This window comes from Schistocerca americana, chromosome 5 (genome assembly GCF_021461395.2).
Source record: "Schistocerca americana isolate TAMUIC-IGC-003095 chromosome 5, iqSchAmer2.1, whole genome shotgun sequence".
NCBI classification, from domain to species: Eukaryota; Metazoa; Arthropoda; class Insecta; order Orthoptera; family Acrididae; genus Schistocerca; species Schistocerca americana.
Genome location: NC_060123.1, coordinates 464,258,562 through 464,285,968, shown reverse-complemented (window position 1 = coordinate 464,285,968; position 27,407 = coordinate 464,258,562). Strand labels below are relative to the sequence as shown.

Sequence of the window (27,407 nt, the reverse complement as noted above, 5' to 3'; positions counted from 1 at the left end):
AAATTAAAACAAGTGATACCATTCATGACAATGTTGAAATAATCACTGACATTTTTAACAACCACTTTCTGGCAACAGCAGTACAAACTGGAAAAATGTGTTCTGTTAATGAAGTCATGTTATCCCTTCAAAAAGCTATTAATAAAAAAAAAAAAAAAAAAACCAAGCAGATTAAAGTGCCTCCTGTCACAGTACATGAAACTGAGAATATAATTAGAGAAATGAAGACCAAGAATTCTGTTGGCAAGATTACTGAAGGAGTGCTATAAGCCAATAAGCAAAATACTGTGCCACATATTCAATGAATCCATCCAGCATGGGATTGTTCCTGAGAGACTAAAGTATGCTATTGTCAAAACTCTCTTTAAAAAAGGCGATACAGCCAACATTACCAACTATCGGCCTATCTCCCTTTTAACAACCTTTTCTAAAATTCTTGAGAAACTGGTTCAGAAAAGACTTATTGAACACCTCATGCATTATAAGTTATTAAACAGTAGGCAGTTCGGATTTCAACAGGGTGTATCAACAGAACAAGCTATTTTTTCCTTCACCCATCAAATCTTAACAGTCTTTCAATAATAAATTATCTCCTGTTGATATCTTCTGTGACCTTTCTAATGCCTTTGATGGAGTTAATCATGAAATCCTTTTAGCAAAGGCTGAATATTATGGTATAGGTGGCTCAGTTGGCTCATGGATTAAATCCTACCTAGCTGGAAGAAAGCAGGTCATGTTGAACGACTCTGAGCGGTACTCTGTGTCATCTAGCTGGGCCTTTACTGTGGTGTTCCTCAGGGTTCTGTACATGGCCCCCTTCTCTTCCTCATCTTTATCAATGACCTTCCCTTGCATACTAGCTACAAAACTCACTTTACTCTTTCTGTTGATGACACCTCTGTCCTCATCAACAAAACTCCCAATCTCAATCTTGAGGAATCGGCCAATATTGTCTTTAGCGAAGTATGTAATTGGTTTGTAAATAATGGGTTATTACTAAATGTTAATAAGACCCAGTTTGTGCATTTACAAGTAAGGAAAAAAGTTGAGGATCAGTTAAGTATTACATTGAATGGTAGTGAGTTGCTAGAAGTTGAGTCAACCAAGTTTCTGGGTGTACACTTTGACAACAGTCTAAAATGGTCTCAACATATTTTGCACTTCCACAAAAAACTCAGCTCAGCAACATTCACTGTTCGTATTATTTCCACGGTATGTGACTGAGACACCACAAAAACTGCTTATTTTAGTTATTTCCATGCGTTATTGCTGTATGGCATAGTTTTCTGGGCAGCCTAGATATTCTTGTAGGAACCTTTTTAGAAAATTAGGGATACTGACAACTGCATGCCAATATATCTACTCCCTGTTATGTTTCATTGGTAAAAATGGACACTCGTACAAAACCAATGATTCATACCATACCCACAATACCAGAAAGAAGATGGACCTCCATTATGAATCAAAAAACCTTACTATTGTACAAAAAGAAGTCCATTACATGAGCTGCAAGGTGTTCAATGATCTCTCATCATCACCGAAATTACTTATCCAAGAGCTTCCCAAATTTAAACAACAGCTCAAACAGTAGTTATTGGATAATTCCTTCCATTTGGTAGAAGAATATTTCAGTAGAGTTAACTGTAATTGATTTTTATCACTTACTAATTTGATGTACTATTGTGCATTATGATACTCACCATCACTGTTAACATTACTGTGTCTTTCATTTAGCTACTAAGATCTAGCATATTTTTAATGTAATTTTTTCTATACCTATTAATGTGTATTTTGTCTTATACCAGATATCCTCTTGCAAGAGGTACTTTTATGTATTCCTTTTGTATTATTTGTAATAATTCTGACACGTCCTACATCCATGTGAATGTTTTGCAGTATTGGATTTATGGGATATAAATAAATAAATAAATAAGTAAACAATTAGTGTCCAGTGCAACTGTTCACAACAAATACCAAAATATTGTAATTTTTTAATAATGTGTATTCTAAATATTTCTAATTGTTGTCATACATGGTACTGACAAACCATAAAATCTGATTTATTATGTTAAAGAACAGTTGTACAGAACAAAAAGTCAAAAGACCCGTTTGACAATATCAAAGACAATACCACAACTGAAGATCGTATGTAACTGCTTTGGATCTTAGTGCAGAATGTTTGGTTCGTAAGAACACAAGCTCCTTGTAAACAATAGCCAGTAGTTATCTGACAATGGCCTAATAAACCGCAAACTAGTTCATACAAATAAAAATCAGTAGAATAAAAAACCGCCTAAGTGTTATTCAACCCTCTGTATACAATTATGAAATTGATAACAATTAGTAATTAATTAAAAAGCATGTGCTTTTATAACGACAGAGTAAAGTCAACATACATTCTTTAGTCTGGCATGCCATATCTTAAAAACTTCACTTCTTCCTCTAAGAGACAGGGTAGTAGGCACATGTTGATCAATCCACTCCTCAATTTTTGCCAGCAGTGTAGCTATTTCATGTACGATTGGAGACTTTTCACAGTCAACTGAAAGTGGTTTTCCTTTAATTGTCTCATTGAGTGATGTGATAAACAAAAAATAGTCCTGCAATTAGAGAGGTGTCAAGTTTTATGAAGCAGATAATTATTAAAGTATAAGGAAAAAACAATATAGAGAATTTACAAGAATATTTTAAATTACCTTATAAATATGTAACTTATTCTGTTCTTCACAGAAATGAAAGACTTGTCTATCAGTATAAAAAGGAAAGGACGCTCAGAAATTCATTAATTCCACAAAGGGAAAGATGGGATGACCATCATTTACCTATAGGAATTGTAACTCCCTGTCTATACAAGTTTAAATATTGTTTAAAAATATTCAGAGGCAGTTAGAATTGTATCAGTTTCACATTTCATGACCTTCCATTATACAGCAACAGGCAGAAGCATCCACAGCCCACAACATGCAAGAGTAAAGCAGCTACTTTGGAAAAAAAATGGTCTTCCTCTTACACTGCTAAGCTATTGTTCTTATCTACTACTTTATTTACGTGACTTAACTGACGCCACAGGACACTAACAGCAATATATGCACCAGAAAATTTAAAAATCTGTGTAAAACAAACTTCAGAAATAACTGGGATTTACATCTATGTGTCAAAATATTCTTATATATAAAAACAAAGATGAGGTGACTTACCGAACGAAAGCGCTGGCAGGTCGATAGACACTCAAACAAACACAAACATACACACAAAATTCAAGCTTTCGCAACAAACTGTTGCCTCATCAGGAAAGAGGGAAGGAAAGGGAAAGACGAAAGGAAGTGGGTTTTAAGGGAGAGGGTAAGGAGTCATTCCAATCCCGGGAGCGGAAAGACTTACCTTAGGGGGAAAAAAGGACAGGTATACACTCGCACACACACACATATCCATCCACACATACAGACACAAGCAGACATATTTGGTCTTTAAATATGTCTGCTTGTGTCTGTATGTGTGGATGGATATGTGTGTGTGTGTGAGTGTATACCTGTCCTTTTTCCCCCCTAAGGTAAGTCTTTCCGCTCCCGGGATTGGAATGACTCCTTACCCTCTCCCTTAAAACCCACTTCCTTTCGTCTTTCCCTTTCCTTCCCTCTTTCCTGATGAGGCAACAGTTTGTTGCGAAAGCTTGAATTTTGTGTGTATGTTTGTGTTTGTTTGTGTGTCTATCGACCTGCCAGCGCTTTCGTTCGGTAAGTCACCTCATCTTTGTTTTTATATATAATTTTTCCCACGTGGAATGTTTCCCTCTATTATATTGATGTCAAAATATTCTGATAGACTACAGAATAAACGACTAATAAAAACCATTTACATTTATTTTCATTTTTATTTAACTATTTCATGTGACATTGCATTGTTGTTCACCATAGTGTTCATTTCGCAACTACAGTTTTTTCCTTCTTATTGTTTTTCATCTCATTTTTTTAACTGTTTTTCTTATTTTTCAATGCAATTGGCACTGGACTTAAGTTGTGTTTTTTGGTTTTCATTTATATTGGTGTATTTTGTTAGTATTGTTTTATATCTTCTTTGTTTTTTTAGTTTTTTTTTCTGTTTTTAATGTTTTGCAATGTCATCTATTTCTTTATAACTTTCAATATTATGAGACGAAAGTTGCTACTCACCATATAGCGGAGATACTAAGTTGCAGGTAGGCACAACAAAAAGACTCACAACTATGCTTTCAGCCATTAACGCCTTCATCAACAAAAGACAAACATAAGCGCGCATGCACACACGCACTCATGCAAACACAACTCTCACACACAACTGCAGTCTCAGTTAAAATTATGCTTTTGTCAAAAACACTGCTGTATTCATGAGTGCCTACATATTACCCATGGAAAGAAGCAGAAAATCATTTGAATGGTGCAAATGATGAGAGTGAGTTAATGGAAAATCTGACATATCCAAAGAAACTACAATAGGTAGACTGTATACCATGCATCTTAATCAAGAAGAATGCTTCTTTCTTTGCATGCTGTTGGTAAATGTGTCCAGTCCAAAGTCTTTCCAGCAACTGAGAACTGCCAAAGGTGTTACACATGCCACATTCTGTAGTGCATGTCATGTTCTGAGCTTCCTGGTATGTATGCATTAATGATATCATATCCAAACAAATTCATACATTGTTTGAAATCCTACTGACCCCTTGCTCTCTTTAATCCCCAACAGAATTACAGGATAAATATAAACTGCACATGGCTGATGATATTTTCTTTCAAATAATTGAGGAAAATTCAAATATGAACACAGATTCTACAGCAGAAAACTAAAATGAAGTGTTGATAATGACTGAAGATTTGAGCTAAGAAATCACACATAAGAGTTCTCGATCAATTCAGAATGCCATCACCAAACTGATCTTATGCTGCTTCATTCAAAGCAAGATTGTGTTGTGAAAAAAATTACAACACGGATGACTGATTGTCATATATGCAACCACTTATTCCTTAGCTAACACTTGAGCAAAAAGGCATTTATGATCAAATACTGCAAACTAGCAATAATGGGGTTGGAGAAATCTTCTTAGACGCAACAAGTGGTATTTGTAAAACATTTCTAATTACATTGATTCTGAAACCTGAGTTTCTCCTGTTGTATACAACTTTCACATAACTTACGGGTATTCAGCCAGGTAACACTTTCAGCGAGCACTGATATTTCGGCAGGAGAACACCCCACCATTTTCAAGGCAAACTGCAACAGACAGGCGGCATACATGCAAATTTAAAACCTCGGTTCTCAGACTGAAGCAGGAAAGATAACACACACAATACACACTAGTGCCACCAAAGATGACCAAAGTCAGAGCTATCGACAGTGAGACTATGAATTCGCAGGTGAGGTAGCATTGACTCTGTCCCTCTGTTTTTTGACAAGGGAGAGAGCCGGATTCCAAACAGAGTTTACACAGAAACCTCCATCCCTGTTAACGAGGTTGCTTGCTAATTTAATCTCAACTGCCTCCCTAATAACACTGTCCCAATAGCTGGACGTGCATGCCAATACCTCGGTGTTATTATATAACATGGGGTGACCAGTATCCAAGCAATGTTTGGCAATAGCAGATCTACTTGGCTGCTGTAATCGTGTGTGCCGTTTATGCTCAGTACATCGGTCCTCCATGGTCCTGATAGTTTGACCAATATATGCCATGCCGCAGCTACAAGGAATACGATATACACCCGCCTTAGGCAGTCCAAGATCATCCTTAACGTAACTCAAAAGTGCTCTAATTGTAGATGGAGGTCAGAAAACACATTTCACATCGTATTTCCATAAAATACGACCGATATTGTTGGACGTGTTTCCTATGTAATGCAAAAAGGCAGTAGACTTAGGTGTTGACTCAGAATTATCATCAATCACCCGATGTACAGTTGATCGATAGTGCAACGCACATTCAATCTGTCTATCACTATAACCATTGAAATGTAACTTCAAGATGGGACAGTTCAGCTGGCAAAGTCTCAGCGTCAGAAACGACATGTGTCCCGTGTACCAAGGTACAAAGTACCCCTTCACGCTGAGCCGGATGGTGACAACTATTAGCCTGTAAGAACAAGTCGGTGTGAGTACGTTTCCTGTAGACTGCATGTCCCAATGATCCATCATCCTTCCTCCTAACCAACATGTCAAGAAAGAGAAGGCAACCATCCTCTTCCACCTCCATTGTAAAACGAATGTTCGGCTGGATCGAGTTCAGATGTTCTAGACAGACATTCAAATTCTCCCTACCATGAGGCCAAACAACAAAGGTATCGTCAACGTATGTAAAGAAACAGGCAGGTTTCAAAGGCGCCGACTCCAATGCATGCTCCTCGAAGTCTTCCATAAACAAATTTGCGATCACAGGAGACAACCCATCGCAACTCCATCTGTCTGCTCGTAATACTGGTCATTAAATAAAAAGTAAGTGGATGTCAACACACTCTGAAAGAGATCAGTTAATTCAGCACCAAACCTGGCCTCAATTAACCGCAACGAATCAGACAGAGGAATACAAGTGAAGAGAGAGGCCACATCGAAACTCACTAGAATATCAGAGTCATTCAACCGCAGTCCCCCCAAACGACGTAAAAAATCAGCTGAGTTCCTAATATGATGTTCATACCGACCTACTTGTGGACTCAACAGAGAAGCTAGACGCTTGGCTACACGATATGTCGGAGTGCCGATGTTACTCACTATAGGACGGAAATGAACCCCTTCCTTGTGAACCTTCGGAAGGCCATATAACCTAGGGGGAACAGCACTATAGGTGTTAAAACTCTTGATAGTGTCCTGAGACAAACTACTTTTCTTCAGGAGGCTGTTGGTCTTTCTCTCAACACTTTTTGTGGGGTCAGCATCAATTCTGCGATACGCTGAATCAGATAGTAAACGTTGCATCTTTTGTACATAATCAAGGTTTATTTAAAACAACGGTGGCATTGCCCTTGTCCGCAGGTAAAATAACAACATCAGGATCAACTTTGAGAGAGCATAAAGCAGCCCTCTCTGCTGCTGTTACATTACTCTTGGGTGGACGAGCCCTAGTCAAAACACTGCATGCCTCCCTCCTAATCTCCTCTGCAGCGTCAGGAGGTAGTTTGCAAACTGCCTGTTCAATTGAACTAATAAAATCAACTACCGGCAAACTCTTCGGAGTGGGTGCAAAATTTAAACCCTTCCCTAGCACGGATAAAGTTGCGTCGTCAAAAGATTTCTCTGTGAGATTTATCACAGAATGTCAAGGTATAGCATTCGACTCCACGCGATTAAAATGTTCAAACTTTGCCAAATGCCAGACAGTGACGGAGTTGTATTCCCAGTCAGCTTGAGTCCATGAGGCACCGTCCAACCAATCACAAGTGAAATCAGACACTTCAGATGCAACCATTAAATGAAATCAATACAATTCTTTAGAAACAGAATCCAAACATCGACGAGTAAAATGAATCCTTTCATGAACAAGAGCCAAGCCAGCACATTGCTTGATGCGATTGGCGGCAGGAGAGTTAATATGGTGCACAACCTAGGCAAATGTTGGGAAAGTGTTACCTGGCTGAATTCCCGGAAGTTATTTGAAAGTACATTGATTCTGGCAGCAATTTTGACTCCAAAATGACATACTCTTAACTCTTGCATCATCCAGAACAGTTGTGACATTGCTGCTTGGTGGAAGGTCTGCTCATCCCACTTTGAAATTGCCATTGAACATGCAGTTCATTAAAACTCCCACATGTAACATTTCCATAGCATCTGGCATGGGAAAAATATTGCAGGAATGCAGAATCATAGTTTGGAATGAATGCACAATGGCACACAAAAAATTCACTCAAGGTTCTTGATGGATCATTGCAAGATTTACATGGAAACATCAGACCACTGGAGTGGGCATTAATATTAGTTGCAGGGTATTTCAGGCAAACACTATCTGTAATTTCTCAATCGGAAAAAGCAGATGAAGTAAATGCTTGCCTGAAATACTCTACTTTGCAGAAACACATAAAGACATTGAAATCCAGTACAAATATGCATGAACATCTGCAAAATGATCAATCAGCTGAGATATTCTCACACCAATTTTTGGAAATTGGGAATGGAAAGGTACTGGATGATCTGACCTCAGGAGGAATTTAATTGCCTCATAACTTCTGCAACTTAGTGATGTCAAAAGAAGAAGTGGTTAAAAAAGTATTACCCAATATTTAAACCAATTATAAGAATCGTAACTGGCTGAATGAATAAGCTATGCTTGCCACCAAGAATAAAGATGTCTTCGAACTTAACAATACCAGGGTGGTTTGAAAAGTTCTTGGAACGGAAAAGAAAAAAAGTACTTGCATCACTGAAACTTTTTTATTTTTCAATTTAATCTCCTTGTAGATTAATGCCCTTGGTCCAATGATGTTCCAGTGCCTTGATCCCATTTTGAAAATGAGTTTCCTCCAGACCTGGAAAATAGTTGTCAACTCCAGCTTTCAATTCTTCGTTTGAAGTGAATCTTCATCCACCAAGAAAAATTTTCAGTTTTGGGAAGAGATGGAAGTCTGATGGACCATATCAGGTGAATAAGGCAGGTGTGGCAGCAATTCATACTTTAGTTTGTGTAATTTTGCCATGGCGATGGTACATGTGTGCGGGCATTCTTGTCTTAATGGAATATGACTTTCTTCCTTGCTAAACCTGGTCTTTTTTTTCCATGTATCTTTTGTTACAATTTGTCCAGGAGGTCAACATAGTATTCTCCAGTAATGTTTGCCCAGTGGGGAGTTTATGTACATACAGAATCCCCTTCGCATGCCAGAACACTGATTTCATGACCTTTCCCGCCAAAGGAATTGTCTTTGCTTTCTTCGGTGGTGGAGAATCAGGATTTTTCCACTGCTTTGACTCTTGTTTTGTCTCTGGGGTATAGTAGTGCACCAAAGTTTCATCTGTGATCACAAACCAGCACAAAAAATCTTGTTCATATCTCCTAAAATAGGCCAAATATTGTGATTCTTCAGTTTCTCCTGGTTGGCCACTATGAACCAGCAGTATACCCGTGGACTGTTCAAGCAGGCCAAATATTGTTCCGATATGTCCTTTCTCATGCATTTTTGATCCAGTGTCAAGGGTCGTGGCACCCATCTTGCAGATAATTTTTTCATATCTAATCCTTCAGTTAAAATGTGATATACTCTTTCAGATGACATCTGGCAAGCATGAGCAATTTTGTGCACTTTCAGTCGGCAATACTCCATGACCATTTTGTGTACTTTTGCAATGATTTCTGGAGTAGTGACAAGTCTTGGCTGGCCACTGCACAGATCATCATCGAAGCCCTCCCAACCAAATTTATATTCATTTGCCAGTTGACAACAGTTGAATAGGAAGGAGCAGAGTCCCCCAGTGTATTCTGGAAATTGGCATGAATGTCCTTTGGTTGCATACCTTTCTTTAAAGTACTTAATCACTGGTCAAATCTCAATTTTCTTCCATCTTTGCAAATAACTACACGGGAACAACAATAGAGCCATGTCACCACCACAGCTCTCTTCCAAGAGCACTGATGTGACACATGTTTACAGGTAACAGTCCAATGAATATCACATGAACAACTCGTTGCACTAGCGCTGACCCCCCTTGGTGATTCCGAGAACTTTACAAATCATCCTCGTACTATTCAATCTAACATTCAAATTGAGGCAGTCACATAGGAGTTTATCAACACTGTAGTAGAAGCAGATGAAGTGGTTAATTATCCAACAGAAATTCAGAATTCACCCAATCTGCCAGGAATGCTACTGCATGTACTGCCACTGAAAATCAGTGTGCCAATTATAACCCTACAAAACATCAACCGCCCAAAGATTTGCAGTGGCACCTGGCCTGCATTAAATAATTCATAAGCAACATAGAAGAAGCAACAATCATGACAGTACCATTCAAAGGTGAAGATATCCTCATTCCTCGCATTTCTGTGATTCCAATGGGTATGCTATTTCAATTTAAAAGATTCAAATTCCAAATTCAATTGGTGTTTGCAACCACCATCAATAAAGCTCAGGGCCAGTTTAGATATAGACAATGAGTGCTTCTCACACAGATAATTATGTGTTGCATGTTCTAGAGTCGGCAAACCAGAAAATCTCTATATATGCACAGAACAGAACAACAAAAAATAGTGATTATTGACAAGCATTGTGAAATTAAACATATCAGAAAGATGTGCTTTTTCTTCTCTTTCTTCTCCATTTAACCTGAAGGGCCACAGCAATGGGTGGTCACATACAGCTAGTAAATCATACGATATCTCTTAAAATAATAATAATCTGAAAATCATTCTTCCCAGAAATTTGATAAGTACATCTGCAGATGATTTATGAACTATGAGGGCAGTTCAATAAGTAATGCAACACATTTTTTTTCTGAAACAGGGGTTGTTTTATTCAGCATTGAAATACACCAGGTTACTCCCCAATCTTTTAGCTACACAACACTATTTTTCAACGTAATCTCCATTCAATGCTACGGCCTTACGCCACCTTGAAATGAGGGCCTGTATGCCTGCACGGTACCATTCCACTGGTCGATGTCGGAGCCAACGTCGTACTGCATCAATAACTTCTTCATCATCCGCGTAGTGCCTCCCACGGATTGCGTCCTTCATTGGGCCAAACATATGGAAATCCGACGGTGCGAGATCGGGGCTGTAGGGTGCATGAGGAAGAACAGTCCACTGAAGTTTTGTGAGCTTCTCTCGAGTGCGAAGACTTGTGTGAGGTCTTGCGTTGTCATGAAGAAGAAGAAGTTCGTTCAGATTTTTGTGCCTACGAACACGCTGAAGTCGTTTCTTCAATTTCTGAAGAGTAGCACAATACACTTCAGAGTTGATCGTTTGACCATGGGGAAGGACATCAAACAGAATAACCCCTTCAGCGTCCCAGAAGACTGTAACCATGACTTTACCGGCTGAGGGTATGGCTTTGAACTTTTTCTTGGTAGGGGAGTGGGTGTGGCGCCACTCCATTGATTGCCGTTTTGTTTCAGGTTCGAAGTGATGAACCCATGTTTCATCGCCTGTAACAATCTTTGACAAGAAGTTGTCACCCTCCGCCACATGACGAGCAAGCAATTCCGCACAGATGGTTCTCCTTTGCTCTTTATGGTGTTCGGTTAGACAATGAGGGACCCAGCGGGAACAAACCTTTGAATATCCCAACTGGTGAACAATTGTGACAGCACTACCAACAGAGATGTCAAGTTGAGCACTGAGTTGTTTGATGGTGATCCGTCGACCATCTCGAACGAGTGTGTTCGCACGCTCCGCCATTGCAGGAGTCACAGCTGTGCACGGCCGGCCCGCACGCGGGAGATCAGACAATCTTGCTTGACCTTGCGGCGATGATGACACACGCTTTGCCCAACGACTCACCATGCTTTTGTCCACTGCCAGATCACCATAGACATTCTGCAAGTGCCTATGAATATCTGAGATGCCCTGGTTTTCCGCCAAAAGAAACTCGATCACTGCCCGTTGTTTGCAATGCACATCCGTTACAGACGCCATTTTAACAGCTCCGTACAGTGCTGCCACCTGTCGGAAGTCAATGAAACTATACGAGCTGAAGCAGGAATGTTTGAAAATATTCCACAAGAAATTTCCGGTTTTTTCAACCAAAATTGGCCGAGAAAAAAAATGTGTTGCATTACTTATTGAACTGCCCTCGTATAATATTGACAAACTCTCACAACTTTCACAGTGTGACAATTTACACAATATAAAATCAATGTGTGTACCCACCATCTATTTTACTAAAAAATTAAAATGGTCACCCGGACCCACTTGCATGTTACTTATCTAGTGGCTACCATGGCCAACTAAAATTTGATTTGCACTGTACATTACCCAAACTATACCCATGCATTATTTGATAATGGAAGCACTTAGTGACTTCCAACAAACTTTAAACAGAATTTCAAACATTTTTGAAACTTTTTCATGCTGACATATCCACAAAATAATAAAAAGTGAGAAGTTATTCACTTACTACATTTTCACTGTCCATGCAGTAAAACTTCTGCATCAGGCATGACATTTGAATTTATTATTTCTTTGATACTAATTCTATTCACAACATTATTTTCCAATCAGGATCCAAATATACCATGGAATTTACCACTAGAATCGTGTCACTGTATGACACACAGTTCAGAAGATTTGATGTCTTAAAAACTGAGAAATCATATCACTGTGTGACACACAGTTCTGCAGATGTGATGTCACAAACACTGGGACGCTTTTTTGGGGGGAGTTAATGGTTATCAGTATTTCACTGAGCACTACAACTGTGAACACAAGTCATGCAAGTATGTAAATGAGAGGAAGTCAGCCTTACTTAGCTTCCAGTAAATGTGAACAGAGACCTGGAAACAAAACTAAATTCTATTAGAAAAATGAATGTGTAACTACGGCAAACAAAGGTGAAAACTATTGCAGTGATTGGATAGAAGAAGTTGTTTGTTCCCGTTTGGGAAAATCTCAAGGGTTGATAAAAATGTGTGTTAAAAATAATGGTAAACTGAAGTCACAAATTGAAAAGATGAGGTTAGATATAAACAGGAAAATAGAAACCAAGGAATTGAGGTGGAAGGCAAATGTACATCAATTATTGAAGAGAGAATTGGTAAGGTTAATGAATCTGTGGAAAAATAGCAGGCTATATATAAAGCTAAGTTTTCTGAAATTGAAAGTAAAGTCAACAATGTACAAAATGTTGCTGACGGCATATGTACAGTATCTAATGAAGCAGCTTTTGTTAAGTGTAAAAAGCTTACTAATTTTGAACCTAACGTTGATGTTCACACTACCGATTTCATTATAGAATTTAATCATTTGCCTAGAAACTGAGCAGAAAAGGAGATGATGTCACCTGTAAGGGGTTATATAAAGGAAATGCTCATGGATGGGCAGATGAGGTCACAGATTCTCGTAATTCTTGGGAAGACTTTAAGAAACTATTTTGGAAGTACATTGGTCTAGTAAACACCTTTGGCAGAATATCTGGAAAATTGGGGAACAGGGAGGCACCATGATGTAATAAGCAGGTGAAATAAGCAGTAAGAGAAAAGAAGAAAACTTGGCAAGAATGGAACAGAGAAATAAAGGAAGAAAGGAAAATGAAATACCAGCAAAACATTAAGAAATGGAAGAAAGTGGTACCATCACATAGGGTGAAGTTGATCAATTTTGGACTTTAATTTTATATTTCTGAAACCAACAAAATTAATACATTGGTTTTTCTTTCAGCATGGATGTTGATCTGTAGTACCAAAATTTTTGAACTTCATCACCTACTGCTCTGCGAAATCATAAAATTTAAAAAGAAAAAAGCTGTGTCGGTCAACTTCACTCCACCTGGGGGTGTGACCACAAATTTGTTTTTTGGAATTCTGAAGAAACACCCTCTCTTCTTCTTTAGCACTGTGAACTGGCTGACCACATTATGTTTTACCATAATGCCCATGACTCCTGTTTATTAGGGTTCATTTGGAAATTTTATACACTTGGCTAGCCTTACTAATGCTTGTTTTTCCATTTAAAATTTCTGTGAGACATAGTTCTAAAACATACAAACCATACTTCTGCAATTCATCTAGCTTACATATTCAAACAAGTGGCATTTTCATACTGACAACTCTTGTGATGTGTATGATGCAAAAACAGAACTGTTGCCTAAGTGAGAAATTTATACATTAATACACAGATGCTAGTAATAATGACATCGTCACTGCACCACTAGACTGTTATAGACAATTGTTGTTGCATACACTGTGTCATACTGTTGCTTTCATTAGGTCACATTGTTGCTGCATTCTGAATGTTTCTTCATTAAAAAACTTCTCAAGAGAAGATGATCAACTTCATCCTGATTCCACCAAGAATTTGCAGAGTTTTAGTTATATGTCTATGAATAGGTACGTGCAATAGATTAACTTCTGTTATTGCTGTAGTTGCCATTGTGAATGATCAATGTCCAATATACATAAGACCTAGACATATGTGTTGTGTTTTTCTGGTCACACAAACAATAGCTTAAGCTTATCAAAAAAGTTAAAAGAAAAGTGTCCTTCTGAAAACAATGAGGTTCAGAATATTGTACATTTAGCCATTGCCACAAATTAAGAGCTTTCGAGTAGTGACTATAATAGCCAAAAGAAAAGAATTTCATTGCCAATGTGGAGTCATTTAACATACGACTTTTTTTAACTTTTCAGTCAACTTTTTAGATTTGTCAAAGGCATTTGACACCATAAATCATGACAAATTGCTACACAAGCTAGAAAATCTTGGCATTAGGGGAACAACTAACAACTGGCTCAGCTCTTATCTTAAAAACAGGGAACAATATGTGGAAATAGATCAAGAAAGGGACAATGTCATTAGGAAATTCAATTGCAAGCTACTGACTGTTAAATATGGAGTGCACAAGGATCAGTAATGGGTCCTGCTCTGTTCTTACTCTATGTAAATGACCTAAACATAAGCAATGACAGCAGTAAAATATTTCAATTTGCTGATGATACGAGTGTTCTAATTACAGGAAACTCAGAAGAAACTCTTGTAAAAAACATAAAAGAGGCTAACATGTTACTTTTATGACAATGACTTAATAATAAACACTGAAAAAACTGTAGCTATGGATATACACACAGCACAAACAAAAAATCTGATATCACCCAATCTAGAGCTATACGGACAGACAATTGCCAAAACAGCCTGTACCAAATTTCTTGGACTTCATTTACAAGACAACTTGAAATGGAAAGCACATATTGAGCAGATGAATAAAAAAATAAGTACTTCTTGTTTTGTGCTGCGTACATTAAAAAATTGTACCAGCTACAACACCCTTCAGTGTGTATATTATGCAGTTGAACACTCTCACCTCCGGTATGGGATTATGTTCTGGGGAAATTCTGGAGATGCCATCAAAACATTCAAAATTTAAAAAAAAAATTATAAGATTAATGGAAGGGGTAGATAATCGCAAATCATGTAGACCATTGTTTCAAAAAAGGATGATCCTGCTACTTCCTTGCAAAAAAAAAAAAATAAAATTATAAGAATAATGGAAGGGGTAGATAATCGCAAATCATGTAGACCATTGTTTCAAAAAAGGATGATCCTGCTACTTCCTTGCATATATATACTTGAAAAAGCAAAACTTACATACAAAAAGACCACTCATCGCTCAAAATCACACAATACACAGCTATGATACAAGACAAAAATTGGATGTGCATGTTCAAAGTGCCAACACAAAGTTATTTCAAAACAGCCTTATCCATCCTAGTATCAAACTATACAATGCCTTACCAGATACCATTAGACACATACAAAACAGTGGTCACTTCAAATCTAAACTGAAGTCGTACTTGGTTGATCACTACTTTTACACCTGAATACCTACAAAACTAAATTTTGGTGTGTTTACCCAATGTAGTCTCATTCAGAAGAACATTTGTATTTTATCTCTCTGTATATAGTGTAACAACATTTATTTAAGTATTCATCATTAACTGATATATTAATGTGTGTTATTATGTACATAGGTATATTATATGTAAAACTGTTAATATTAACAAGAAAGTCACTAACATAAAGCTGGTGAAAGAGGAATGTGGAGTTCTAGTAACGCAACCAGAGAAGATAAGGAATAAATGGAAATAGTAATTCAACAAACAAATAAATATGCAAAATAGCAATGAAAAGGGAATGGAACCATGACAAGGGAACATGGACCTAAAAGAAGAGAAATACATAAAATGTTAGAAGTATAAGAAGCAGTTAGAAGACCAAAAACACAAAAAAAAACAGTTGGGATAAATGAAATAAGTGTATGATAAGAATTTGTGGACCTAATGGTCTACAACGGTTATATAGTGTTTTAAGATGCATATAGAGTCAGAAATGTGTGCCTGAAGAATGGGGAAAGGGAATAATAACTCCAGTGTTCAACAAGGGAGACAGAAAAGTATCTACATCTACATCTATTCTCCAGAAGTGACCTTATGGTAGGTGCAGAGGGTACTTTGCGCACCAGAATCACTGCCCCATTTTCTTGCTGCAGTTGTATATGGTTTGTGGAAAGAACAAATGGTAGTACGCTTCAGTGTGGGCTTGAATCTCTCTAATTTTATCTTCATGGTCTTTCTGTGAGACACACACAGGAATGATTAATATATTGGTTGACTCTTCTATGAACATAAATTCTTGAACTTTAACAGTAGACTGTACAGCCATGCGAAACATCTCTCTTGCAGCATCCCCCACTGGAGTTGGCTGAGCATTTATTTATTTATTTATCCATCTTTAAGCATTTACATGCAATTGATATCGTCATGAGTAATGTACAATTTACATACTAAGAAATATAATTATTGTGAGGTATCACACAAAGCTAAAGTATACATTTTAAAAGAATATACATAATGAAGGAATACATCTGATACATAAAGATATCCCACATAACTAAAGTGTGCACTTTGAAGAATGTGCATAATAAAAGAATACATTTCATGCATAAGAATTTCTCCACATGTTTAACAGATAAATGTGTAACTACAGAGACAAAAAAAAGGTTAGGAAGAGGTACAAATAGAGTTGCAATTTGTTTCGTAAGTCAGGTCTATTTTTGAAGAGTTTTAAAATTCTTAAACACTGTAAAAAGCTTTGTCTTTCAGCCATTTTTAGTCTTTCTTTTAAATATATTAAGAGAGACACAATGTTCCTGCACAGGTAATGTGTTGAAAAGCCTTATTCCCATGTATTCACAACTGTCTTGTGTTTTCTTGAGTCGAGTTGTTGGTATGTCTATCTTAAATGTTTGACGAGTGTTATGATTATGAACAAACTGCTTAAGGTTGTAACTGTTAAAGTTTTCTTTTATCTACAAAAGGCAGCTGTATATAAAAAGAGAAGGGACTGTCATTATCTGTAATTCTTTGAAGTATGACCTACATGATATGTTATTTTTGGTAATCCCAGAGATGCTCCTGATGGCTTTCTTCTGCCACATAAAAATTTTCCTGGACCATGGAGAATTACCCCACAGAAGAATACCATAGCTAATATGGCAATGAAAGAATGCATAATAGGAATTAATCAGCAGGCTTTCAGAAACACAGGTGCGTAATTTTTTCAGTAGATAGATAACTCGCGAAAGCTTTCGAGATATGTTGTCTATGTGACTCTGCCAGGTTAATTTCGTATCTAAGTATATGCCAAGAAGTTTGGTAGAAGTGTACTCAATATCAGCATTGTATAAGCTGAAGGATATATTTACAGTCTTTTCATAGTTAATAGCTAACTCATTGGCTTCGAACCACGTATTGGATAATCTGAGAAAATCTTTACTTTGCTCCTTCAGTTTATTTATGTCCTTCCCTGAATTGATGAAATTTGTGTCATTTGCGTAAAGCACAGATTTGCATGGCATATTGCTGGGCAGGTCATTTATAAATATTATAAACAGTAATCGCCCAAGCACTGATCGTTGGGGTACACCCCTAGTGACATTCAGTAACTGTGACTTTTGACTGCTGTAGCTTACAGTTTGCTTTCTGTTACTGAGATATGATTTAATGAGGGAGAGTTCCAGATCCCTAATGCCATAACACCATAATTTTTCCAGCAGTATTGTGTGGTTTACAGAATCAAATGCTTTGCTTAAGTCCACTAGTGTGGCTTCAGCAGACAATTTGGATTCAAAAGAAGATTGCACAATAGAAACAATTATGAAATGAACCTGTAACAAAACATGCTGGTTCTCCTTGAATCTCCTCTATTTCCTCTATCAAACCTAACTGATATGGATCTCACACTGATGAGCTATATTCAGTTATTAGTAGAATGAATGATTTGTAAGCTACTTCATTTGTTAGACTCATGTTGTGAGGTTGTACACTCCTGTTGTTTACTTTCTTTGTTGATGGACTACATCTCCTGAGGATTCTTCCAATGAATCTCAGTCTGGCATCTCCCTCACCAGTGATTAATTTTATGTGGTTATTCCATTTCAAATCATTCTGTATGCACACTCTTAGATATTTTATGGAAGTAACAGCTTCAAGTGATCATTCTGAAATCATACATATAATCATAATATAAAAGGCTCCCTGTGTATTTATTCAACATATGTTACATTTGTTTATGTTGAGGGTTCATTGCCACTTCCTGCACCATGTGTCAACTGGCTGCGGGTCTTCCTGTGTTTTGCAACAATTTTCTAGCATTACAACTTCTCTGTTACAACAGCATCATCCATGAAAAGCCTCCTGAAACCTCCAACACTATCTACTAGATCATTTGTATGTATTGTGAAAAGTAATGGTCACATAACATTCCCTTGAAGGTTGCGCAAGATTGCTTGACATATGAGGGCTTCTCTCCACTGAGAATGACTTGCTGTGTTCTGTTTAACAGATTAAAAGATAGTCAGCAGACTTAGTTTAAAGTTATTTGTTCACTGTCCTGTAAAACACTGCACCAGCCACAATGCAGTCCCGCTGTGAATTGTGTTCTCAAGCACAAGATGAGTTAGGTGACATTTGTAAGCAGCTGGAAATCACCCAGACTGCTGTCAAACAACTGGCAGCTGCTGAAAATTAGTGTGTTAGTAGAGCTCCTGAGAGTCATGTAACAGAGGTACCAGAGGTACTATCCTCTCCAGTTGTTGCTGTCTCCTCTGCAAGAAATACTGGATATGTTATTACTGGTCCACTTGACTGTGAGTGGTATATCACTAGTAGATCCTGTGCAGGGTAGCAAAGGACCAGAGAGGACCCAGTATGTTATACTGATGCCCATAATAAACAAGTCTGAGGTGCTGTCTTTCACTGAAACTGAGTCAAAGGAACTCACTTCTCTTGTTTTGGGAAAACCTGCTTTGCCCTGTGTCATGATGAGGCAAATGCAAAATGGAAGGGGGTCTACTAATTATTGGCAGTTCAAACATACAGCGAATAATGGTACCCCTTTGGGAAATGGCACCAAGGGACAGGAAGGAACCAGTGTGTATGTGTGGGGGCCTCATTCAACATGTTGAAGAGGCTATGCCAGCAACCAAGACAGGAACACGGTGCACTCAGTTGCAGACTGTGGCACATGTTGGAACAAACAATATCAACTGGGATCAGAGGTCATACTTGGATGGTTCCAGCATTTGGCAGATAAGGTTGAGAAGACCTGCCTTGTGCACAGAGTTTCAACAAAACTCCCAATTAGCTGAATTGTTCCCAGAAGTGATTGTGGCCCACTGGTTCTAAGTCGAGTGGAAGGGCTGGCTGTGACTTCCTGGAGTTGTAAATAGGGTTGAGACAGGCAAGGTCTCCTTAAATAGGTCAGGTGCACATTACACATTAGAAGCTGTTACCCAACTTGCCAACTGTGTGTGCAGTCCACACGAGGGATTTTAATATCATATGACTCTCCATCCAGTCCAGATAACAGCAGCTGTAACACACTCAGAAACACAGGTGTGAGATTCAAAAGAATGCCCCCCATAGCAAGAGTATTATACCCCAGTAGTAAGTAACTACCAAAGTATTTGCAAAAAAGTGCCACAGTTTGAGAGTTTGTGATGTATCCTCACTCATGATCTTCATGAGTTCAGAGATCATGTGTCCATACGGTTCACAGGGCTGCTTATAGAGGCCACCTGGGTTGCCCCTCTGGCGCACTCTGGAGAGCCGCCACAGAAATAGTATTTTTTAAGCGATTGCTAACGTGTGCTCATCTGATTCTGAAACCTGTATAATTATTGTCCAGTCAATGTGTTCGGTGCTATGCACAACCTGTGCTTCGTTGTACCTTATGTGCTACTCTGTAAAGCACTATGTTCCATAAATCATGTTTGTTCTTGCTATGGCAATCTTGGTGACGAGTGAAGGTTACATCTTCTCCGCATGTTAGTGTCAGTGCCAAGTCCCATGACATCATGATAGAAGAAATATTCCAACATATCACAGCCCAGCAGCAAGCTTTCCTGGAACAACAGCAGGCTGTCGTCACCGCTCTACATCATGTGGTAGGTTGTTTGCGGCAGGTTACTCACCCATCACTAGAACCATTTCCCTTTCAGGTGCATAGTGAATCAGCTGAAGACTGGGACTCCTATGAGACATGGTTACACCAACATTTCCAGGTTTTTTGCATGTGTGATGCCAACCTGTGTAAGGCTTTCTTTCTTTTCTCACTTTCACTGTGCATTTGTCAGTTGTCATGCCAACATGTGCCTTAGCAAGAACCGGCTACCTTATCATTTGATTAAATGTGCAACTTCTCTCAAGCTATTACTGTGGGGGCGCATATCATTACGACATGTGTAGAATTTTATCATTGTCAGAAAGGTCCAAACCAATCTTACGAAGCCTGGGCTGCAGAATTACATGGGCTAAGCCATTGTTGTAAATCTGTCACTAGTATCTATCATGAATCCTATGTTGATCACATGGTGCACGAAGTTATTATTCATCTGGCTCTGGATATGCAAGCCTGTGGGAAAAAGCACTTCAGTGTGAGAATCTGACACTTACGGATGTGCTCAATATAGCACAGTCCTTTGAAGTGTCATGGGCCACAGGTGATCAGGGAGGAACTGAAGATGCTCAGTCAACCCCTGTTAGGCATGTTGCAAGTAGTCAGGAGTACGGTAAAGCCGTTGCAGCACTACAACCGATGACTCAGTGTCACATGGGGCGGCAGCAACAGGCCATGTCACAACAGCAGCCATGTGTCCCCCCTTCCATCTTGCCCACACTGCTTCATCCTACACGAGCATGCTGTGTGCCCTAAGCATTGGGCTGTTTGCAGTAAGTGTCAAAAGAAAGGTCACATTGCATCGGTGTGTAACTACTTGACAAACATGGCAGACACAGTAGTACCAACAGACATAAACTGTGTCTCTACATGACTGTCACCTCAAATAAATTGTTTATTGAAATGCATGTGTTTAATAAACTGCTAAAACTGCAAGAGGACACGAAAGCTGCAGTGACTTTAGTAAATGCACAAACGTACTAGAACTTGGGCTGCACTCCCCTCACAAAAGTTTAATGAAAGTTAGTTAACTACAATAAATAGCTTGTTGTGAATCATTCCCATACTGCAGACCTGTTTGGGTTATATGTGTTTAACACTTTTGGTTTTTCCATTACCAATGAGGTAAATTTAGCAACTGCAGACGCTCTGCTCTGAGCTTTTGTCTCTTTTTTTTTGGGGGGGGGGGGGGGGGGGAGCGTGGCAGGTGCCTGTCACATTATGCGACTCTGTCAGGCCAATTTAGATTATGTTATGTCACTTGATGTCATTCAGCCTACTTCTTCCAGTGAAGGGGCCACACTACGGGTCATCATTAAGAAGCTGATGTGTAAGCTTTGTCTCTGTGCAACTTCAGTGTCACAATTAATGCACAGTCTGTGATAGATACATAACCACTGCCCTGCCCTGATGACTTGCTCACAAAATTATCAGGCGACTACTACTTCTCCAAGACCGATTAGTCAGAAGCATACCTGCAGCTCCCCTTGGATCAGGCCACTGGGTGCCTTATCGTTGTCAATACACCTTTCAGCCTATACAAATGTCAAAGCTTGGCTTTTGGTGTCACTAGCACACTCACAATTCTTCAGTGTTTGTTAGAATAGCTAACAGCCTCTATGCCTGGCTGCATCAACCATGTTGATGATATTGTTGTTTCAGGTTATTTCAACAAAGACCAACTTAGAAATCTCCAACTGTTGTTTTCTGTTTTGCAGTCTGAGAGTCTCAAGTGAAAACTTGCCAAATCTCAGTTTTTTCAGCCATTATTTGAGTAGCTAGGTTCTGAGGTTTCTAGCACAGGGGTCAAATCATTGTGTCACCATGTTGACAAAACTATGGCTTTGCTGTGGAACTGCAGACAATTCTAGTTAAAGTTGTGTACTACTGTAAGCTTTTACTGGAGGCATCCACTTGGCTCAGCCCCTGCACATGCTTTTGCATAAAAATGTGGCTTTCTTCTGTTCCGTGACCGAGTGTTCACTTTGCTTAAATCTAAGCTTCAGTCTGCCCCATGTCTGGCCACTTTTCAGCCAGCTCAGCATCTCGTGTTGGCTACAGATGCCTCTCAACATGGTCTTGGTGTGGTGTTGACAGACAAATATGTGAAAGACCCATTGCTTATGCTTGCAAGTCTTTAACTCTAACTCAGCAACTATATTCTCAGATTGAAAAGGAGGTTGTAGTGACTGTGTTCACCCTGAAGAAAATTCACATCTACGGTTCTATGTTCTATTTAATCACAGATCACAAGGTGTTGGTTGCTCTTTTTAACGTTTTTGCTTCTGTGCAGGACAAGGCAGCTAATTGTTTGCAGCAGTGGGCTCTCTTCCTTTTCCTGTAATCATTATCAGTCCCATTACCGACTGATGGCACGACACGCCAACACCAATGCCTTATCTTTCCTTCCGATCAGGCCAGACCTGGCATTGAATCAGGATGAGTTGCTTTGTTTCTATTTACGTATTGAGAACCAGAACATGGTTGATGGTTTTCCCATCAATAGTGCCAAGATAGCATTGGCTGTCACTGTTGATCCTGCACTTAGTCGGATCCTCTCTTTTGTGAAGCATAGTTGCTGAACAAACCCCCAGGCCATGCCTTGGATCCCTTGCGTAATTACTTTTCCTTCCAGAACCTCTTTTCTGTGTTTGATGGGGTTCTTTTGTTAGCTATGGAAGACACTGCTCCCCAGGCTGTGATTCCCACTTCCTTACTCTGTAATGTACTGCAACTTCTGCATGTCTGTCATTGGGGGACCTCTTGCACAAATGCTTTGGCCTGCCAGCATGTGTATCAGCCAGGCACAGATGGAGACATTATGCAGCTTCTCGCCACTTGCACTCACTGTGTTCAGCAGCAGGTGGCCACCCCATGTATCATTTTCCCCCTGTCTGATGCCGCTATGTCCATGGGAACATCTACATGTAGATTTTGCTGGGCCTTGGATCCCTTGCGTAATTACTTTTCCTTCCAGAACCTCCTTCCTGTGTTTGATGGGGTTCTTTTGTTAGCTATGGAAGACATTGCTCCCCAGGCTGTGATTCCCACTTCCTTACTCTGTAATGTACTGCAACTTCTGCATGTCTGTCATTGGGGGACCTCTTGCACAAATGCTTTGGCCTACCAGCATGTGTATCAGCCAGGCACAGATGGAGACATAATGGAGCTTCTCGCCACTTGCACTCACCGTGTTCAGCAACAGGTGGCCACCCCATGTATCATTTCCCCCTGTCTGATGCCGCTATGTCCATGGGAACATCTACATGTAGATTTTGCTGGGCCCTTCCTAAATCAGTATTGGCTTGCTGTAGCGGATGCCTATTCCAAGTTTCCCTATGTGGTGCATTGTCAAACCATGTCTGTGGCAGCCACTATTTTACTGTCTAAGATTTTTACAATTGAGGGACTTCCATACACCATGGTTACCAATAACAGCCCCCAAATTTGTTTCTAGACAATTTGCATCTTTTTGTCAGTCTAGTAGTATTCACCATTTCGCAACTCCCCCATTTCACCCTCACCCTAATGGCGAGGCCGAATGCATTCTTCAAATGTTTAAAACTCAGATGCGGAAGTATGTATCTGGCAGGGACACTGAAGCAGCTTAGGCCATTTTTTGAGTTCATACCATTTTAGTTCAGTGGGGGACAAGAACCAAGTGGAATTACTACAAGAGTGCATACAATGCTGCATCTGCTGGCATCACCAGTTCCATGATAGTTCCAGTCAGTTGCACCTGTCTGGATTAGTGGTTTTGACTGCCGGCCGAACTGGATTCCTACCATAACTGAGTGTCACCAGGGATGGTCCCAGTGCCTGTTCCATCAGTTTGACCAGCTGTGGCCACACATGGCAGGGTCTGCTCCGGGGAGCTCACCACCTCTCCCATCCCCGCAGGCGTCAATACCTGTTCCTGTGTCGCACACATTCCAGTTAGCCCCGCAGCAGGCGTCACTGCCTGGTATGTTGCTGTATGGGGTTCCTGCCTCTGCCTCCGCTCCACAACTGTCATCGCCGGTGCCGCCCCCACTGCACCTGCTGCCTCTGTCGCTGGGTGCTGTGTGGCTGTCATCTACGACACACACGCTGATGCTTCTGGTGTCAACTGCTGACCACAATGAGGACGTCACTCCAGAGATGCCATCCCTGATCCTAACCTATGGCCTCTCAGCAGAGAGATGGCATGCCAACCTGCCCCCTCATCACTTCCATCCCTACTTGCCAGTGCCTACCGACCGTATGTTGCGGCAGCTGCCATCATCGGCAATGAAATGGATGTCAGCACCATCATTGGTGTTTCCCATGGTTTGTGATTTCAGTGCCTTGAGAGATTTTCCCCCCACAATACTAGTGCTTATGTGGAACCATTGCTTCTTCAGTACCAGCACTTTTCCGGTACCAGCACTTATCTTCTGTACGATGCATTTTTTGTACCATGTATCTTTCAGTGCCTAGTGTTTCTATGCACATATGTGGTTTTCCCACCATTAGAAGGGTGCTTCATTCATGAAGCATGCGATTTCAGGGATCATGAGTTCATGCAGTTCACAGGCCTGCTTACAGAGGCCACTTGGGTCAGTCCTCTGATGCTTTCTGGTGAGCTGCCAAAGAAAGAGTATTATTTAAGCAATCACAAATGAGTGGTCAGCCAGTTCTGTAAACTGCATTACTGTTGTCCAGTCAGTGTGTTCAGTGCCACATGGAACCTGTACTTCATCGTATCTTATGTGCTGCTCTATAAAGTACTATGTTACATAAATTGTGTTTGTTCTTGCTATAGCAGTCTGACATGCTCACACAATACTAGGTGCAGAAACCTGGCTGAAACCTAAAACTGATAGCAGTGAAATATTTGCAAAAAGTTTAAGTGCAAAATGAAAAGATAAGAAAACAGGAAATGGAGGTGGTGTATTTGTCGCACCAGACAATAAACTCAAACCCACTGAGATAGAAATAGAAGATGCAAGTGAGACCGTTTGGACAAAACTCAGTGTCAGGGATGGACATAAAATGATAACTGTATCCTTCTATCAGCCATCAGACTCATCTCCTGAAGTAACCGAAAACTTTTGAGAAAACCTCAGCGCACTTGTATGTAAGTTCCCCAATCATACTGTAATCATTGGTGAAGACTTTAACCATCCAACAATTACTTGGGAAAATTATGGTTTTGCTAGTGGCGGACATGACAAGACATCCTGTGAAACATTACTAAACACCTTCTCTATCTACTACTTATGTGTGTCATTTCCTAATCTAATTCCCTCAGCATCACCTGATTTAACTTTACTACATTCCATTATCCTCATTTTGCTTTTGTTGATGGTCATCTTATATCCTCCTTTCAAGACACTGTCCATTCCATTTAACTGCTCTTCCTAGAGGTTGAAAATCCACTTCAGTTGTAAATTTCTTTTATTATCACGACCAGTTTCGGGCTCTCGTAAGCCCATCCTCAAGTGTCACAACTGTGCTGTGGCACCCCCAGTGCTCACAGGTAGCACACGGCCCCTAGTACATGTCCACCGCCGTGCCTGGGAGCCACAGCACAGTTGCAACACCTGAGGCTGGGCTTATGAGAGCCCAAAACCAGTCATGATAAAAAAGAAATTTACAACTGAAGTGGATTTTCAACCTCTAGTAACATGCACAGTTGCGGATGTTCTTCCAACAGGATTGTTCGTAATTGCTCTTCCACATCTCTGACAGAATTAGAATGTCATCAGCAAACCTCAAAGTTTTTATTTCTTCTCCATAGATTTTATTTCCTACTCCAATTTCTTCTTTTCTTTCTTATACTGCTTGCTCAATATACAGTTTGAATAACATAAGTGATAGGCTACAACCCTGTCTCACTCCCTTCCCAACCACTATTTCCCTTTCATGCTCCTTGCCTCTTATAACTACCATCTGGTTTCTATACAAATTGTAAATAGCCTTTTTCTCCCTGTATTTCACACCTGCCACTTTCAGAATTTAAAAGACAGTATTCCACTCAACATTGCCAAAAGCTTTCTCTAAGTCTACAAATGCTAAAAACGTAGGTTTGCCTTTCCTTAATCTATCTTCTAAGATAAGTCGTAGGGTCAGTATTGCCTCATGTGTTCCAACATTTCTACGGAATCCAAACTGATCTTCCCTGAGATCAGCTTCTACCAGTTTTTCCATTTGCCTGTAAAGAATTCGTGTTAGTATTTTGCAGCCATGACTTACTAAACTGATGGTTCAGTAATTTTCACACCTGTCAACACCTGATTTCTTTGGGATTTGAATTATTATGTTCTTCTTGAAGTCTAAGGGTATTTCGCCTGTCTCATACATCTTGCTCACCAGATGGTAGAATTTTGTCAGGGCTAGCTCTCCCAAGGCTATCAATAGTTCTAATGGAATGCTGTCTACTCCCGGGACCTTGTCTCCACTTCGGTCTTTCAGTGCTCTGTCAAATCATCCACACAGTATCAGATCTTCCATTTCATCTTCATGTATGTCCTCTTACATACCCATAATATTGTCCTCAAGTACATCGCCCTTGTATAGGGTGCTATATACTCCTTCCACCTTTCTGCTTTCCCTTCTTTGCTTAGAACTGGTTTTCCATCTGAGCTCTTCATATTCACACAAGTGGTTCTCTTTTCTCCAAAGAGCTCTTCAATTTTTCTGTAGTCAGTATCCGTCTTACACCTAGTGATATATGCATCTACATCCTTACATTTGTCCTCTAGCCATCCCTGCTTAGCCATTTTGCACTTCCTGTCGATCTCATTTTTGAGACGTTTGTATTTCTTTCTGCCTGCTTCATTTACTGCAATTTTTATATTTTCTCCTTTCATCAATTACATTCAATATTTCTTATGTTACCCAAGGATTTCTATTAGCCCTCGTCTTTTTACCTACTTGATCCTCTGCTGACTTCACTATTTCATCTCTCAAAGGTACCCATTCTTTTTCTACTGTATTTCTTTCCCCGTTCTTGTCAATTGTTCCCTAATGCCCGCTCTGAAACTCTCTACAACCTCTAGTTCTTTCAGTTTATCCAGGTCCCATCTCCTTAAATTTCCACCTTTTTGCAGTTTCTTCAGTTTTAGTCTACATTTCATAATCAATAAATTGTGGTCAGAGTCCACATCTGCCCCTGGAAATGTCTTACAATTTAATACCTGGTTCCTAAATCCCTGTCTTACCATTACATAATCTATCTGAAACATCCCAGTGTCTCCAGACCTCTTCCATGTACACAACCTTCTTTCATGATTCTCAAACCAAGTGTTAGCTGTGATTAAGTTAC

General features: G+C 39.6%; 1 protein-coding gene across 2 annotated transcripts in view; it reads right to left on the bottom strand.

Moving 5' to 3' along the window:
- LOC124616669 (serine/threonine-protein phosphatase 2A activator-like) overlaps nt 1-27,407 on the bottom strand; it is a 262,035-nt gene that overhangs the window by 218,797 nt on the left and 15,831 nt on the right. Inside the window, exon 3 of one of the 2 annotated variants that reach the window (XM_047144998.1) lies at nt 2,397-2,600. The exons of the other annotated variant lie outside the window; for it this stretch is intronic. Coding sequence (XP_047000954.1) covers nt 2,397-2,600 — 204 coding nt within the window. The remainder of the gene's footprint in view (nt 1-2,396; nt 2,601-27,407) is intronic. 2 annotated transcript variants of the gene reach the window in all.